The sequence below is a fragment of the Phodopus roborovskii genome, unplaced genomic scaffold, assembly GCF_943737965.1.
Source record: "Phodopus roborovskii unplaced genomic scaffold, PHOROB, whole genome shotgun sequence".
Taxonomy (NCBI): Eukaryota; Metazoa; Chordata; class Mammalia; order Rodentia; family Cricetidae; genus Phodopus; species Phodopus roborovskii.
Genome location: NW_026126418.1, coordinates 73,137,372 through 73,155,703, shown reverse-complemented (window position 1 = coordinate 73,155,703; position 18,332 = coordinate 73,137,372). Strand labels below are relative to the sequence as shown.

The window sequence follows — 18,332 nt, the reverse complement described above, 5'->3', positions numbered from 1 at the left end:
CAGGACCCCAGTGATAGAAGGGGAGAATCACCTCCTTACCTCCACATGCATGCGGTGGTATGTGTGTCCCCCTACCCCAAGAACACACAAAAAATAAAATATTTTTGTTTCAATTTTTGTTTTTCAAGACAGGGTTTCTCAGAATTGTTTTGGAGCCTGTCCTGGAACTTGCTCTGTAGATCAGGCTGGCTTTGAACTCACAGAGATCCGCCTGCCTCTGCCTCTGCCTCTCAAGTGCTGGAATTAAAGGCATGTGCCACCAACGCCCGGCTACAAAATAAAATCTTAAAAAATTTAAAAACCTGACAACTATCTGTCCCTACAAGAGTGTACTTCTCATGGCCACATGACGGCAACCCCTACAGGAGCCACCAAAAGAGGGACAGAGCACTCCTAGACCCAACACAAGACTGCCTTTTCTTCTTTGAATCAGGGTCTCACTGTCTGGCTTAGAGCTCACTGTGTAGACCAAACTAACCTCAAACTCAAGAGATCCGCCTGTCCCTGCCTCCCAAGTGCTGGGACTAAGCGTGTGCACCACACCTGGCCAGACTGGTTTTTCTTATGCACCACTTTATTGATTTATAAATCTACTCCAACAGAAGACAAACGCAATAGGTTCCACTTCCACAACAGTGTACAATGGTCTGCAGATGTGGCTGGCCACAGGTAACTCAAAATCCACAAAAAGAACTACATACAATGGTACTAATGTGGGGGGCCACAGAGGAACAGCTCCAGCTCCTCTCCCTTCTCTTCTGCTTAGACTGAGAGGGGAAGGGACACAGCACTTGCCCCCCGAAAGAGAAAAGCCAGCCAGGCCATTTTGCTGCCATTAGTCATCCTGGGATGCCAAGATTACCGCTCAGGCCATCTGCTTCTCACCTTCTCAAGAGAAGGAGCTGCTCTAGAAGCTGCTTCTACTTCCACACTTTAGCCCAGGGGTAACCCATCTTAGTTAGGGTAAGGCTATTCTGAACACTTAACTATCCACTTTGAGCATTGTGAACACTCAGCAAAGCCCATGTTTTGGCAGAGTGGCAGGGTGGTCGCTCAGCTTTCAGGACAGTGCCTCTGACTTGTCATCAGTAGTACAGGAGAGGAGTTGGGACTGTACAAGGCAGGCAGAAAAAAGCCCTTCGAATTTCAAGACCTGAACCAAGGACATAGCTCAGCTTCCTTGGTCAAGTCGGACAGAAAAACCCAGATTTTTTTTTTTTTTTTTTGAGACAGGGTTTCTCTATGTATCTCTGGCTGTCCTGGCACCATCCAGCTTAATGGAAGCAATAACAGATGGTGAATGGACAGTGAAAAGAGCTGGTTCGGCCAAAGGGATGAGAAACAGAGGTGAGGGACAGGCCAGAGAGGCAGTCAGAACATGCATATGTCAAGCTAGCAACCTGTTTCCTTGTTGCCATACGTAGGCCCAGCAGTTGGGGCCACCTGGAAAGGCCAAAAAAAAAAAAAAAAGGCAGGGGCCTAGTGCCCATGAGGGCCTGAAGACAAAGCTGCCATTCACTCACTCTGAGGGCGGAGGCTTGGTCCTGGCCCATACGACAGATCTAAGACGCCCTTTTCTTTGCCAGCCTTGTCCTGCCCTCCAGCTGCTTTCAGCGTCGGAAATTCCTCGGGAGAGAAGGATAACAGTCGGCTTGAGCCCCTTAAACCTGTCGAGAGAGGCAGAGAAGACACAAAGAGTGATCGAGATAGCCAGTCCATACCCCTTGGCTGCTTTCCTAGCCCCACAAGGCCTGGACTGGCTGTAAGCCAGCAGTGTTTGGGGCACCTGCACTGGCAGGCATGCACAATGACCTCTGCTCCAGCACATGTCCCTTTCCACCCCATAGGAGTTAGCTGGTACATGTGCCTGCTCAGGTGGTGGGCAAGCACAATCCATAAAATCAACTCCTGAAGAAAACTGCCTCAGGTGGGGCCACACCAATAGATGCTCCCATAAGACTGTGTCCTATCTGTCATTCCTGAGAGTCACAGGCTTACCTCCTCAACCTTTTCCAGCCCTGCAATGCCAAATGTGGTCCTGATTTACGCCCAAAACCATTTCTTTCTTCAACTGTCTTTCACTGCTAACTACAAACCCTTCGGAAGGAACAGCCCTGTTTCAGCTTCAACCCTGACATAGATCCTGTGACTTCCTAGAGAAGCAGAAGAAAATGGCCCTTTGAAGGTCCAGGTTGGAAACTGGTCCTCTCTCAACTACACAGCCCATGTAGAGTGCCACACAACTGAACTAAAACACCACACCAGTGTCCTGCTGTAGTCAAACTACTCCCTGTACGGACAAGCCATACCCCTAAGTTTTCAGTACAATAAATACATCTGGTGACTGAAACAGGCTCACCCAGAGAAATGGATGGGGTCACCACAGCACTGCCAGACTAAGGTCGTTCACCACTAGGCTCAATGAAAAGGCTCAGTCAGGGCAGCCTGCCAAGTGATGGCATCAACTATAGACAGAAATGACTAAGGTGGGAGACTGATTTTAAATGTCAGCCTGACACAGTTTAGAATCACTTGGTAAAGGGGTCTCAAGAAAGGGCTGTTTAGACCAGGGTGGCTTCTAAGCATATCTGTGGGAGATAATTTTGATTATATTAATTGGGCAGGAAGCCCCATCCATTATGGATGGCAGTATTCCCTGGACGTGGGACTGTGGAAAAGCAGCCAGGCACTGGTGATGCATGCCTTTAATCCCAGCATTCAGGACCAGAGGCAGATGGATCTTTCTGAGTTCAAAGCCAACCTAGTCTAAGCAGTCCCCGCACAGCCTGGGCAGTTAGAGAAAGAATCCCTGTCTCATAAAACCAAGAGTGGAAAAGCAAGCTGAGCACTAGCATTCACCATTCATTCATTCATTCTTTTTTGCTCTCTGCTCTTGACTGCAGAGTGACCTGCCATCTTAACTGGAATTCTAAGTTAAATAAACCCTTTCTTCATTAAGTCACTTTTGTTGAGGTTATTTTATCACAACATGAAACAAAACTAAGACAGAGTGAGACAACCTCACACCAGCACACTATTATTGATCCTTAAGATTTCAGCGCTTTATATTTGTCACCCAAGTGGTCAGGCCAAGCCACACAAGGGGGAGGGCAAATACCTCACACCTTAGACCTCTGCCCTGGCACATGCAATGCATGCCTGGTCAACCAAGTTTAGATTCCTGGCATCTATGTGAAAATCTGGGCATAATGGCCAGATGTGTAATTCAAGTACTCACTAGGAGGCAGACAGAACTGTCTAGAAGCTCCTGGGTCAGTAGGCTTGGTATATACAGTGCAATGACAAGAAATGAGATCCCATTTCTACAAGGTGGAAGATGAGAACTGACTGCAGGAAGCTGTCCTCTGACCCCCACACGTGTGCATTATGGCACAAGTGAATCTGCACTTACGCACATGCATGCACGCACGCACGCACAAATTTTTTAAAAGCCAGGCATAATAATGTGCACTTAGAACCAGGAGTCTTTTTTTTTTAAAATGATTTATGTATTTTTATCTGCATTTGGGTGTTTTGCTTGCATTTATTTATGTGAAGGTGTCAGACCCCTTGGAACTGGAATTGCAGACAGTTGTGAGCTGCCATGTGGATGCTTGGAATTGAATCTGGGCCCTCTGGAAGGGCAGCCATCTCTCCAGCCCCCAGAAAATGCTTCTGAAGATTGGTCAGTAGGCAAGTCTATGGAGCATTTTCATGATTACTGATTGATGTAAGGGACCCAGCTGACTGGGGACATTGCCACCACTGGGCAAATTAGATATAAAAAACTGAATAAGCCAGGGGAGCAAGCCAGTAAGCAGCATTCCTCTAAGACTTCTGCTTCAGTTCCTGACTCCAGATTCTTGGATTCCTGCCAGAAGTTCCCATACAGACTTCCATTCACAATGGGCTATAAGCTAAAATAAACACTTTCTTCCAAGTCACTTTTGATCATGTTGTCACAGCAACAGAAAGGAATTTAAGACAGTGAGCTTCAAGGGAGAGACTCAAAAAAATGAGGAATGACACTCAAAATTATCCTCTGACCTTCACACACACATGCATGTTGTGGAATTTTATTTAACTATGTAAAGATGTGTTACATTTCTTTATGCTTCATTTGTTTAACTAAGTAAAGATGTGTTACATTTCTTTATGCTTCATTTGTTTAACTAAGTAAAGATGTGTTGCTGTTTTACCTTGCCTGCCTAAGGCACCTATTTGGTCTAATAAAAAGCGGAATGGCCAATAGCTAGGCAGCAGAGGGATAGAAAGGGCTGATGAACACAAATTAAATAGGAAAAGAGAAGGGAGAAGAGAACAAAGGAGAAAGAGGAAGATGCCCAGGGCCAACTGGGCAGCCAACAGGCAAACATGGAGTAAGACATATACAGAATGAAAGAAAGCCCCATGGCAAAATGTAAATGAAGAAAAACAGGTTAAATTAAGTTATAAGAGCTAGTGGGACAAGTGTAAGCTAAGGCTGAGCATCCATAACTAATTATTAAGCTCCCTGTCTTTATTTGGGAGCTGGTTGGTGTTCCAAAAGAATGCATGCTACAAGCACACCTTTAGTCCCAGCACTCAGGAGGCAGAGGCAGACAAATCCTTGTGAGTTCAAGGCTAGCCTGGTCTACAAATCAAGTTCCAGGACAGGTTCCAAAAACGTTACACAGAGAAACCGTGTCTTCCCCCCTCCAAAAAAAAAGCCTGCTACATATGCACACATCATATACCCACATAACCACATGAGCATGGAAGCATGCACATATATACAAGAACACCTAGCCTTCATATGGAGTGTGTCCTCTCGGGCACAGCTGACTGCACAGAAGCCACTCTCCTATAGCCGCGGTTGCCTACCCTTCCCGTTTTCACCATTATCTCACCTCCATCAGCAAAGTGATCTCACGGTGTGCAGCCAAGCCAACCCCCCTCAGAAAGAAGCCACGCACATTCTGACAAGTCTGCAATGCCTTGCAAGACCCTGGGGCACTAACTTCTAGCTCTGTGAAGGCTGTCCTCCCCATCACAGTGGATTCCTGCCAGCCCCAATTAACACAGAGACTCTGCATTTGATATAATCTATTGGCCCGTTACTAATTTCTTATCGGCTAGTTCTGTCTTAAGTATTAACCCATTTCTATGTATTTCCACATGGTCTTCTTACCAGGGAAAGGGGCCAGCATCTCGTCTCCCCAGTCTCTCCATCTTGGCTCCTCCTTACTACTTCCTCTTTCCTCCTTGTCTCCCACTCCCTCCTATCTTCCTTTCCTATTGGCCAACAGTGCTTTATTCATTAACCAGTATAAAAAACATATACAGAATGACATCTCCCATCAGTCATCCACCTACACTGTCTTACACGCTAGTGAACTGAGCTACCACTCAAGTGTGGCAAAGTCCTGGCTGAAGGAGACCCTTAAGAGTAGGAAGGTACCCCCAGAGCAGAGGACAAGAATCACAAATTGCCAGGGCTGTTTCCCCAAAAAAAGAGCAACTTCAGGTTCCAACAATTTGCACCTTGGAGTTATCCCTGGCACTGGCATCATTCTCCCTCACAGGCAGGAGTTACCAATGGGACAGCACTGTGCAGGAATACACCAGCTAATGTGGAAAAACTAGAAGACTTAATGTAGAAAAACCTGGATTCCTGCTGTTCTCAAAACCAACAGCTGGTGGCTGGAGAGATGGCTCAGAGGTTAAGAGCAATCTTTCAGAGGTCCTGGGTTCAATTCCCAGCACCCACATGGTAGCTCACAACCATCTATAACTGTAGTCCCTGGGGATCAGATGACCTCTTCTGGTGTACAGACAAAAAATCCATATCCATAGAAATACATAAATCTTAAAAAAAATAAACTACCTGCTGCCTCTGGGCTCACCTCCTCCAAAGCTGCAGGAACTGTCCATCTGCACAGGACTCCCCAGACCGCTTCACATAGTCAGGAGTCTGCCTTGGAAGCTCCTGGACGCCTCACCCTGCAGTGCATCACCCTTTCGTCTATTTCCATGAACAACTCTGCACAGTGGGCTGATGACCTTTTCAGACCTCCTGCCAGTCAATCCCACCCATTCCTCCAAAGGCTTTGGGCAAATGTCTACAAGTAGCTGCTCCTTCCCATACTGGCTTACTCTATACTTAATCCTGGAGCTAGGGCTAGTACCAGACCAACGAGGAAGAAGCAGCTGGGTGGCAGAAATTAGCCCTAGCAGGGCATTTGCCTGAAGGATCACAGGCAGAGTTGAGGTTTTTCTGCCCAACTCAAAAGGAACACTTCCAATAGCCAATATTAAAGTCAGCCCACCCAAGCCACCCACACCCACTTACCACCTTCGTGTCCGACTGGCTTTCCACTCAGCTGTGCCCATGACTTTGGTCCACCTGGCACTGAATTTGTGTTCTAAGAGAAAGGAAACAAGGAAAGCCAGCTCAGCCAACCTGCCATGCAACTGAGCGCCTTGGAATGTGGCACTCAGAGCTGTGGCAGAGCTCACTGGCAGAGCACTGGCCTGGCATTTACAGGCGTTTACAGAGCAAAGAAAGGGCAGGGTGAGAATTGCATTTTAGACTCAGGCTTCATGCAGAGGACATATGGCCACTTTTGTGGCTCTTAGAGTAAAAGTCCTAGGCAGAGTCAGGAGCTTGGGGCCCAGAGCAGCATAGCTGATGAGCAAATACAGAAGACTCAACCCACACCCGCCCTCATGCCCAACGCTGCAAACATTGTCAGGCTGTCCCAAGCCCACACAGAGCTGTGTTGGCTTGCTCCAAGAGACAAAACTCCATCCCCAATTTCAGCACGCATCTTAATCTGTGCCAGGGATAACTGAAGAGCATACACAAGAAACCTAACATGCCCAACCATGATGACTGTTGGTCTTCACAGCCTGACGCCCAAGACGCCTTTGTCTTCTACTCACCCACACTTGCCTGCCTCAGCCAAAGCCCTACTATAGCAGTCTCTGTCATGAAGCTAGCAACTTGGGAATCAAGTGAAATCCCACCATACCTCTAGAAGAGTCTGGTCAGATTTCAAGTGAGATTCGGGAGTGAGTGACACAGACTTGGCACTAGTGATAGCACCCAGCCTTACCCACTGCACCCATGCAGAAAATGCCTTGTCTGCCAGCCCTGAGCACAGACAAGGGCTTCACTGGGTACTATGCCAAGTCTGCAGAGGTCTCCTGACCACACAGAACATGCCCAAAGGGCAATAGGGCATGCAGTTGAGTCTTGATGACCTCTTGTAAGCAGAGGGGCATTAGGGTTGGGGTCATTCTCCTTCCCCAATTGGAACCACACACCTGACCCATGTCTATAGCCCCAGAGTTACACAGCCCTTACCAGGAATATTAATGGAAGAATGCCAATAATACTGGTGATTTCTATTTCAAAAGCAGTGGACTGTAACTCCCAAGACCTTTTGAAAGTAATAAGTTGTAAGGTGTCCCTCTTCCCTTCCCTCAAGTTAGAGAAAACCCCAGAGGCATCTGAGAAGAGTTGAGTGCTAGATGAAATGACCTGTGTGGGACAGGTTCCTTCCTCCACTGGCCCAAACGGCCGAAGGACATACCCTTCTCACAGGGTGTTCATTCAGGACCCTATCCAGGTTTCAGAGACAAGGGCTAGGGCCCAAGTGTGTTTACTAAGCTCTACATGGCTAAATCTGAAGCACCAGGAGTTAGAATCCTACTTGGCTTTAAAACTGGGAAAGAAAAGGAATTCAACTCCACAAGTGACTTCACAGGCCCAAGGGGTTGCAGCCAGTGTGTATGGAATCTGATGGAGCTTTCATGCTAGAGAGGAAGGTGTCCTGGAGAAGCCATGGCTCCTCTGACACAAACTCTTCCAGTCACAGCAGATGACAGCATCATATTATCCAACAGACAAGACACAGTGAAGGTGTCAAGACAGTGGGTGAGGGCTAGAAATGGTAGCACTTGTCTTTAACCCCAACAAAAGCCAAAAGCAAGACTAGGCAGATGGATCTCTGTGAGCCTGAGACCAGACTGGTCTATATGTTCCAGGTCAGCCAGGGATACATAGTAGGACCTTGTCCCAAAAAAGCAGGGGGAGGAGGGCAAAAAAGCATGGGGCATTTCTGCAGCCTGGCATTTCCTGTACTCTCAGGACACTAGTGTCCGCCGAGCACATTAGAAAGTACTGACCCAGCCTGGAGTCAGTGACCTGCTCAATGTATACCCAAGCAAGCAAAAACCTGTGCTCCTGTGCCACCATCATTTCCCAAGTAACACCCACCAGGCCTCAGCAAGTCAGGGCAGGGTCCCCAGCACCTACCTCCTGACTGATTGACTGTGTCGGTTTCTGCAAATTGGAGACAGATTTCTGCAAACCCGGCTGCGGCTGCGACTCCGGCGGCTGAGAGGCTGTCACACTGGAACTAGAAGAGGGCAGGATATATAGTGGGGTCAGACTCTACACAAGACATCTATCAGCCTGCCACAGCAATGACCATTTTTTGGGCTGATGCAGTGACACTGCCCAGGACATAGGGGAGTCTGATTCTTGCTTCTGATAGCTGTCAAATGAACTTAAAAGAAGCAATAGAAGATCTGCTGATAGAGAAACTGGTGTGAGGGGCCTAAGCTCTACTCCTGACCCAGCTGCCCTGCTTTGAGACTCAATGGGGTGTCTACCATGCTTTAGTGCTGAAAAGAAATGCATGCTCTCAGTAGAAGAAACATAAAAATAAGTAACAGACATTACCACCTCATTTCCCAGACATAAGCTCCGATCCCAGATTTTCCTATACATATATTCATGTAATATTTTTAATACAAGATAGCCCTGTATATATGATTCCAGTCTATTACAGGTTTTTATATAATTATAAGCTACCTTTAATGGTGACTAACTGCAGTTGGATGAGCCATAAGTTAATCAGTTTCTGTTCCCCTTTCTTCACCATTACAGAGAGAACTGCCACAAACACTTTACACACACAGGTCTTTGGGCACTCCCTGTCAAAGAGTCATACAACATGTGGATGAAGCTGATGGACCAAGACTCCTTGACATTTAAAAGCTATCACAAACTGCCTTCCACAGGCTGCACTGTGTGCCCACCTGTCTGAGAGGAAATAGGAAGGGTGTGTGGAGCCTTCCACTCTGCTTCAGCACCTTGCACTTGACAGCCTTAGACAAGCTAGCTGCCCACTTGGTAAGGACAGTGGTTGCCAGGGGCTCATCTGAGAGCCAAACTCTACAGACACACTGCTTCAAGGTCACCGGACCCCAGTCACAAGAATGACAAAAAGACACTGGCCTTCCCTCTCATGTCACCTAACCTAGAACAGGCTTCCAGCTGGTGGCACCCCTGTGTCCCCAAACCTAGGCCCTAAGTCCCACCACAGGAGACCAGACCGGGCTCCTACTTCACTTCTTCCCCAGTGGGTGGCGTCACCAGGGTGTCAGGCACTGCCCCTGCCACTGCTATGAGACTGAAGAGGAGGGAGTAGCACTTTCTGGCCTCGTCTCTCTGCAGCTCCCACTGTACTGTAGCACATCTGCTTCATCTCAGAGCTGATGGACGACGACAACAGCTGGCATGCCTCTGTGCCAAGTTGTTATTTATCCCGTGGGTGCATCACATGGTGGCTACCCCTGGAGCTAGGGACTGACTCCCCCTTGAAGGTGGGGCCCTGGGGCTCAGAAGTGAACTAATTCCCCAAATCCCAACAAGCCACAAATGGCCTGACTGGAAACAGCACACAAGGCCAATCTAAATGATCAGGTTCTACCTGCCTATCAACAACAGTCCTCACAAACTGCCTGCAAAATATTGCTTTGTTTTGTTTTTGTTTGAGACAAGAGTCTCTCCATTTAGCCCTGGCTGGCCTAGAATTCACTATGTAGACCAGGTTGGCCTTGAACTCAGAGATATGACTCTCTTTATTCCCTGAGCAACGAGGTTAAACATATACACTACCATCACTGGCTGCAAACTGTTTAAACAGCTCAGGGCCCATTTCAAACACTCGCACAGAATATCAACTGGCTGCATAGTTTCCTCACACTACACCCCTTTGCCATAGTGCAGGGACAGTGTCCCCAGAGTTTCCAAGGCCATTTCCAGCACAAGCTTGAAAGATGGGGGACTGTATGTCAGGCTACACGCTGGTTCACTGTCACTCACTGTCTAGTCCCTATGTCATCAGAATGAATGGACCACATTGGACAGACACAAGGTCGAGGGTAAAGGAGACCGGATTGTCTTGGTTGTCATGCTCAGTAGCAAGCTCCAGCAGAAGGCTTCTGCCTCTGGAGCCCCTCCCTGGACATGGCTTCCTCCCCAAAAGGAAGAGATCAAGACATGCAGAGGCTCAGAGATCAAAGATGGCTCATCATCTGTGGGCCCGTGCAGCTCAAGTGTCTGGCTGTCTCTCTAGAGACACACATCCCAGGGCTTGAGTCTCCTAAGGCTGCAGCTGCCAAGCTACAGTCTCACAACACGGAGTACACAGGCCCCAGCTCCAACCCAGTGGCTCTCAGAGGACAAACTGAATCACTGCACACACTCCCTTGGGGATTTGGGAGTTATCCAGAGAAATGCTATTCCTCAGCTTAAAGGCCCAGGCAAACAAAGTCAAAGAGCAAAGTGCACGCAGTCAAAGAGAAGCCTGGCCATGTTTCTTACTCCTAGCTCTTCCCCTTCCAGGTCACAACTGCCTCCTGCAGAGCAGAAGATGCAAGCAAGGAGTGAGACACACCCATTCCCGATCACCCATCCCTACACACACGCGCGCACAGACACACAGACACACAGACACACAGACACACAGACACACAGACACACACACACACACACACACACACACACACACACACACAAAGAATCATCACCCTCCTGCTGCTCACCTCTTTGGGTCTTGCTGGTCCTGCTTGTTGGCCCATCCTGTCCCGTCCTTGGGTACTATCACGATGTTGGGGTCGTTTCCTTTGTTTTCAGATTTCAGGCTTGGCAGGTTTGCAGGCGGTGGCATACGCCGGGCTGTGGCAACTTTCCCGAGACTCTGTAAGCCATGTCTAGGAATAACTGTAAAGAAAAGCGGATGGGACAAAACACACACCTCACAGGAGGAACGAGGTCAATTGCCACCTCTGCTCACCCTCCAAGTGAGAAAAACAAAGCCAAGCAAAGACAAGTGCCTGGCAGTCATTCAGGCCCCTGCCAGCTCCTCCCCAGACTGCAGAGACAAAGGGCCGCTGGATCTGCACAGGCTCTCATTCGACTATGGCAGGAGGCAGCTGGGAGCTCATGCCAGGGAGGAGCCAGGTCAGGTACAGGAAGATCAGCCCACAATGACCACCCCTGAACCATGACATGGCCTGGCAGCAAGAACCCCCAAGAAGACCTTGTGGGTGGCAACAAGTCCTACATGAACTTATTCCACCAGGTTCCGAAAAGTCAAAACCTATAAATTAAAGGGGGAAAGGCTACAGACATGCTCTGTCATTTCACCCAGCAACCAACTGGCTAGTCTACAGGGACACAGCTGCCTGGCCAGGTGTCTGGACATCTTACAAGAGAAGGAAGCATAAAAGGGGCCTTTGGCCAGGCCTTACCTGAGGATCTGACCGAGCCTACTGATCTCCCCTTATACTTGTCAAACAGGCTGAGAGTCGAATACTTGCTTTTCCCATCCTTGCCCTGGGTTATTTGCCCCAAACGATCGGACATTGCGATGAAATGTCATCTAGTAAGGAAATTTTTCTCGACACCGCTCCCGATTTGCCTTTGGAATAAAAAAGAGGGGGTCAGTTACCAGTCCTCCAATTCAGAGGAGGGAATCCTACAGAAATCAAAGACATCATCCTACAATGCACAGACAGCCATGGACTGTCCCAAGAAAAATGCCCTCAGCATTTACTACCCACAGGTGGTCTCTTTAGGTGGCTGGCGCTGCTGACAGCCCGGGCTACCCCACCCCCATTAATAACTTGCTGATGAGACAAGCTGGAGTCTGCTGCCATGGCCATACTATTAATAGATTTTGACATACTTGGTCACTCACCAAGACAGAAAACAATACTCCTGACTTCTAGATCAAACAAACTTCAGCAATTGAGACTAATGGCGGTGCACAGCCCACCTGAGCCAGAGATGCAGAGCCTGAGGGACCAAACCCCATCATGGGAAACCCACCACAGCAAGTGACCTGGGGGCCAGGTAAATGCTCAGTAAGGTAAAAAGCCAGCACCTGGAGAACAGCAGCCATGCAACAGAGTGGGTTGCGGGTAAGAAACTGCACCAGCAACTCCTCTCCACTCAGACAAAACCTCAAGAGACTAGAAGAAAGATCCCATCTTTCCCATGAGTCTATTAGCACTCTCCTTGTTTGCCCAATACTTAACACATTCTTTCCTTCCCACATTAAGTGGCCCTCACCCCAGTATTAGTGAGTTCTGTGCTCAATGAAACTGAGACTAAGACTGACCTACTCTACACTCAGCCTTGACTAAAGATGAACTTGACGCCTGCTCAAGGGACATGGCTTCCTAACTTTGGGAGCAAACCCACTGAGCATTACAATCCTTCATGGCCTTACAGGGTGACTACATGGTGACTGAGAGGTGGGTGTCACAGTGAGATCTGTGACTCTGTGATTCTGTCCTGAAGCTACCCAGGCTAGAAGAACATATCAGTGTATCTGGGAGGCATTTTAATCCAATAGGATGACCTTTGTTTTATTCATTCGTTTTGTTTATTTGGGTGGTTGGTTTTCTGAGACAAGAGTTTCTCTGTAAAACAGTCCTGGCTGTACTGGAACTCACTCTGTAGACCAGGCTGGCCTCAAACTCAGAGATCCACCTGCCTCTGCCTCCCAAGTGCTGGGATTAAAGGCATGTGCCACCACTGTACACAGCTAAGATACTGTTTAAGACAGATGTCTACAATGTGACCTTAGACTATAAAGCACGGGGAGCAACAATCTGCTACAACAGGCACTAAAAACAAAAAACTGAGACAGCATTGACATCACATCTGTGCAGAATGAGCTGTGAATCCCCCAACACATACATCAAAGTCACAGGTGTCAGCTTGGCACAAACCAGGTTTTACCATACTTCATTCCATTAACCAACACTGTACCTGAGACTGCAGGAGTGGATGAGCACACAGTATGTGCCAGGAAATGCCCTTAAGGAATGCATGGGGGAGCTGCAGACACAATCTAGTAGGTAAAGGCACTGGCTGAAAAGCCTAGAGGGCTGATGCCCAGAACCCGCAGTGGCAGGACAAAAGCAACTCCGGAAGTTGTTCTGATCTCCACATGCACACCACGTGTAGGTGTATACACACACATTAATCTTAATAATCTTAATTTTAAAATGCAAACGGGGGTAGAACTCATGTGTGGGGACATCCCTCTGGCCATCTTGGCACTCTCCCCTCAGGGAAAGACAGCCACTCTGGCTATATATTAATTCCCTTCCTCATTCAATCCTAGCCCACAGATGTGAGAAATCTTCCAGCACTTGATGGGTCAAAGAGAGTGAGAGCCCTCAGTTCCAGGTCCTGCCAAGGGTTAGCTTTGTGCATCAGGAGCAATGAGCAGCTATGACCATGGCAGGAGCTGGCCTGAGGTATCTGACACAAAAAGATAAATTTGACGTGTGGTGACTTACACATGCAGGCAAGACAGTGCCTGTCACCATGACAGACACTGATGACAACCTGAGTTTTACCCTCAGAACCTTTAGTGTGGAAAGAACCAACTGCCACAAGTTGTCCTCTGAATTCCACATGTCCCCCATACGAAGTATGTGTAAAATTAAAAAAATAAAGTTTTGAAAAAGTTGATCACGTTCTCTGTGAGCGAGGCCAGCCTGGTCTACAGAGCAAGTTCCAGAACAGCTAGGACTGTTACACAGAGAAACCCTGTCTCAAAAAACAAAATAAAAAGTTGATCACATTGGGGACAGTGGTGGCACACACCTTTAATTCCAACACTCCAGAGACAGACATATCTCTGGAAGTTAAAGAAAAGTCTGGTTTACAGTGTGAGTTCCAAGGCAGCCAAGGCTATACAGAGAAACCCTGTCTCGAAAACAAAACAAAACAAACAAACAAATAAAAGTTGATCTCAAAGAAGTAGAAAGAAGCCAGGTGTTGGCGGTGCACAACTTTAATCCAAGAGGCAGAGGCAGGAGGCTCTCTGTTAAGTTTGAGGCCAGCCTGGTCTACAGAGCGAGCTCCTGGACAGCAGAATAAGCTCCAAAGCTACAGAGAAACTCTGTTTCAGGGGGGAAAAAAACAAACAAACAAACAAAAACAAAAACAAAAAAAGTAGAGAGAAAAGCAGTGTCTACCAGAGGCTGGGAAGGGGGAGGGGTGGAATAAATCTTAATTGTCTGGAGTGGAGCAGGAAAGCTAGGGTGGATAACAAAGGGGTATTTCAAAACAGCAAGTAGAGGATATAGAGTGTCCTACTCAAATAAACAACCAATTTCTGCAGTGACAGATCTGTTAGCTACTCCGATCTAATGGTCACACATTGCACACACATACTGAGATGTCATACCACATTCCAGAAACAGACAACTGCCTTGCCAAAAATAAAAATACAGGCGCTGGAGGCAAAACTTAGTGGTTGCAATCACTGCCCGCTCTTCCAGAGGACCCAGGATTGAATCCCAGCACCAGATTCAGGGGAATCTAACACCCTTTTCTAGACTCCACGGACGACAGGCACACACACAGTACACAGTCGATTTCTTTATAAACTGGATAGGATCTAGGTAGTATATACTTCTGTCAACTCAGACTGATAATTTCAAATGGAAGAGATTACTTGGGTAGCAATCCCCAACACAGCCAGACATCCATGGTGGCACATGCCTAGAATCCCATGCACATGCAGAAGCTAAAGCAGGAGATTGAGGCTTCAGGGTCAGCCTCAAGATTCTGCCTTTAAAAACAAAACTGTGGAGTGACAGCCCAGATGGTTAAGAGTGCTTACTGCTCTTGCAGATGACCCTGCTTCAGTTCCCAGCACCCACCTGGTGCCTTACAGCCACCACTGCCTGGCCTCCAGGCCACCTGCACATGTGCAGTGCATGCTCTCACACACAACTGAAATTGTTACGAAAAAGATCAGTATATGCCAGATGCCTTACCCTGACACAGTCCTGGGATGGTCGCATGGTCGGACCTGAACTCTGCCTCACAGGGCAGCGTCCAATCTGAAACACAGGATAGCAATAACCTATCTTTGTACACTTAAGACAAAAATGGTAGATTTTTGTTTGTTGTAACATTTGCTTCAAAGAAATGCAAATACCACTGGGCATGACACATGCTTTTAATCTCAGCACTTGAGATGGAAAGGCAGGTGGATCTCTGTGAGTTCCAGGCCAGCCAGAACTACACAGAGCAACCCTGTCTCAGAAAAACAAAAGAAAAAGGAGAGAGAGAGGTATGTAACGTCAAGGGTAGGGTAGAGTAGGACCTGTCACCGGACACTGTCCAGAAGCATCGAGATGGATTACAAACAGGAACTGGGGGTGGGTTTGTTCAGTGCTGTGTGTCCCTCAACCAAGAACAAGAGTCTTGTTCCCAGAGCCTGATGGCAAAAGGTCTGCAGGTATTGTTGAGCTAAGTCCTGGGTAGCACGCAGCATGCATGATGGAGTCATGAGAATGAGAAGTCCTACAACAAGAGTAGAGGGTCAGTCAGGAGGTGGGATCATGAGGTGCAGAGCACAGGCCTCCAAGGCTGGGAGAGGACAGGGAGTGGATTCTTCCCCCAGAGCCTTCAGCACAAGGCAGCCCTGCTGCCAGCAGCTCAGGTTTCTAAACATTAGAGTAGAAGAGACGAAATCTGTGTTTCAAGCCACAAAAGCGGAGGCTAGCACATGCATGTACTATACAGCCAACACAAGGCTAACCCTGGAACATAACAGGACAAACTGGGCATAACCACACCTCACAGCCAGCTTAGGAGGCGCCACATATTCTCTTGCCTTGATACAAGGACACACACTAAATGCCACTAAATGGCAACCACAGTTCTGTGGTCCCTGACCTCTGAGAATGATCAGTGATTCCCTGTCCGGGAATGTCCTTCCTAGTAACATCGTGTACAGGGCTAGACTTAGCACCATTAGCTTAAAATCTGATGAACTCTTCTCCAAAATAAAAAAAGAGGATAAGGAAAAAAAACAGAAACATAAGGGGACATTGGCAAAAAGGGAACATGGGACCTTTGAAGTCATTCTTGTGTAGTATAGATGGCTTTTATACCAAAGTAATATTTCACAGACCAGAAACCTGAGTATACCCTGCCAGACACTACAAGCATAGGCCTAGCCCGCTCTTGAGTCTTGAGAATTTAAAAGTATCTGGGAGGTGATGGTCTGCCTCCAACTGCTTGTTGAACTGTGTGTCCCCAGTAAATTCAGCCACTCAAAAAGCATTGTGTACCTGTGATGACTTGAGTGTGAGCAGGAGGGTGTCTGGGTAAACTCAACCACAGGGAACACGGGCCTGCATCACAGCAGGGTGGAGTACAGCAAGCTCACTGAGTTTTGCACCTACTGCCCACACCGTTGATTTGGCCAGACTTAAGTCACCTCACTGCTAAACAACTAGTCAAGAACTCTCAAGTGCAGGCCAGTGCCAGCCAAGTACACCCATGTGACTCTTCTGTGCTAACCCAGCCATGTCTTCCCATGCACTGGGGGTGTACAGAAACAACCGCCAGGGGAAGGACCTGGCATGTGTTTCTCCAGCAGTCACAGCTGAAGACCACCCAAGTGGGAGGTGGCCTGCCCAGGCACACAGCACCAGAGGAATCACTAGGAGTCATGTTACACCAGGCTCCTTATAAAGCAAGCTTTCAGCCCCTCTTAGAGCACTCTAGAAGGGTCTTTCAGTCAGCTACAACCCACTGAACACAACTCCAAAAAGAAATTGTAACTATCATAGTTCCCCCCAAATTACTTATCTCCCCCGAAAGCCTGTGGTATTTGATCCTGGCCCAGCCTACACCCACCTGGCTCTTCTGCCTGCCAGCTGGTTCTCATACACAGGCCAGAAGCACTGGCTGTGAGTGGGTTTTAATCGGCTCCAGATATCTACTCATCCACACACTCTCTCACCCACCCCCACCTCGCAGGCCAGGATGGCAGGAAGCCAAACTGGGCAGGCATTGCCTACCAATCAGGAAGCTGCTGAGGCCTGCCAGGCAGGTCAGGGCCCAGTGCCCCACAGCCTGACTCACACCTGGGTCTGTGGGACAGGACTGGCCCACACACTGTAGGTCCTGGCTGGGAGCATGGCCCAGTCTGGCTCACAGCCACAGCTGTGTGCTGCCTTCTGTTCTTTTTGTAGGTGACAAGCTCTTTTTATCTCCAAACAAAATCTAATCTGGAACTTCAGTACCATAGGGAAAACTGGAAGAAACTTCAGGTACTTTGCCCAGCCTGCGACCCTCCTGCCCCACAGCAGCCACCTTAGGCAGTTCTACAGTGCCCAGATTCACTGTGCAAATACTGGTTAAAGAGATAAATGTTGCTCTTAGCCAGATGAAAGGGGGAAATTCCTCATGAAGACAGCCCTAAAGAAAAAACTAGCAAGGGCAGACCATTTAGAAGTCTAGTATGCACACTCTGGCATGTGATATAAGAGAGCAGAGGCCCAGGCTGGGCAGGAACAAAAGCTACCAGAGAGATTCTGGCCAACAAAGACACTGACACCCAGGCCACGCCTCTCCAGACAGGACCCGCCTGTTCAGCAGGTTCCGGCTGTCTGTCCTACACAGGGTCTGGTTCCCTAAACACTATTTCATCAAAAGCCATTTCCGGGTAACAGAATTAACTGCACTCCGCTTTTGGGTATACGCCAGTGTCAGATGACCTGCCAGGCAATCTGGAATGGCTGTGACTGGTGGCGGAAAGCGACAGCTGGGCACTCAGGCTGACCACAGCCCCCGTAGGCATTGTAGGCATCTTGAGCACTGGGCACCCCCCCCAGGTACTCACGTGCCCAGACTTTACACAACACCCTTCATATAGAAGACACAGTTTGGCAGAGGAGGGCATTCATGTCCGGTTGTCAGGACAGAGAGATCTTGTCCAAGTTCAAAGGGTCCAGGGCCTAGACTCCAGGCTGGGCTGCTGTGGCACTGGTGTGATTAGAGCAGGCAGGAAAGACAGATGGACTCTGCTGCACTGGCCACCTGCTGACCACAGTACAGGATGATATATCCCAAAACGGAGCTCTAGCTCACACCCTGACTTAACAGCCCATTCTTTTCACTGCTTCCCAGCCCTCATGCTAGTACCATCTCCTGAGCCTGCCTTCTC

At 48.3% G+C, this 18,332-nt stretch overlaps 1 protein-coding gene across 8 annotated transcripts in view; it reads right to left on the bottom strand.

Moving 5' to 3' along the window:
* Prrc2b (proline rich coiled-coil 2B) overlaps positions 1 to 18,332 on the bottom strand; it is an 80,705-nt gene that overhangs the window by 41,665 nt on the left and 20,708 nt on the right. For all 8 annotated transcript variants that reach the window (XM_051185150.1, XM_051185157.1, XM_051185155.1 and 5 more), the window contains exons 2-6: positions 11,590 to 11,759; positions 10,882 to 11,059; positions 8,303 to 8,405; positions 6,332 to 6,404; positions 1,524 to 1,667 (exon numbers count right to left, since the gene is read on the bottom strand). In XM_051185150.1, coding sequence (XP_051041107.1) covers positions 1,524 to 1,667; positions 6,332 to 6,404; positions 8,303 to 8,405; positions 10,882 to 11,059; positions 11,590 to 11,704 — 613 coding nt within the window. In that variant the 5' untranslated portion in view covers positions 11,705 to 11,759. The remainder of the gene's footprint in view (positions 1 to 1,523; positions 1,668 to 6,331; positions 6,405 to 8,302; positions 8,406 to 10,881; positions 11,060 to 11,589; positions 11,760 to 18,332) is intronic.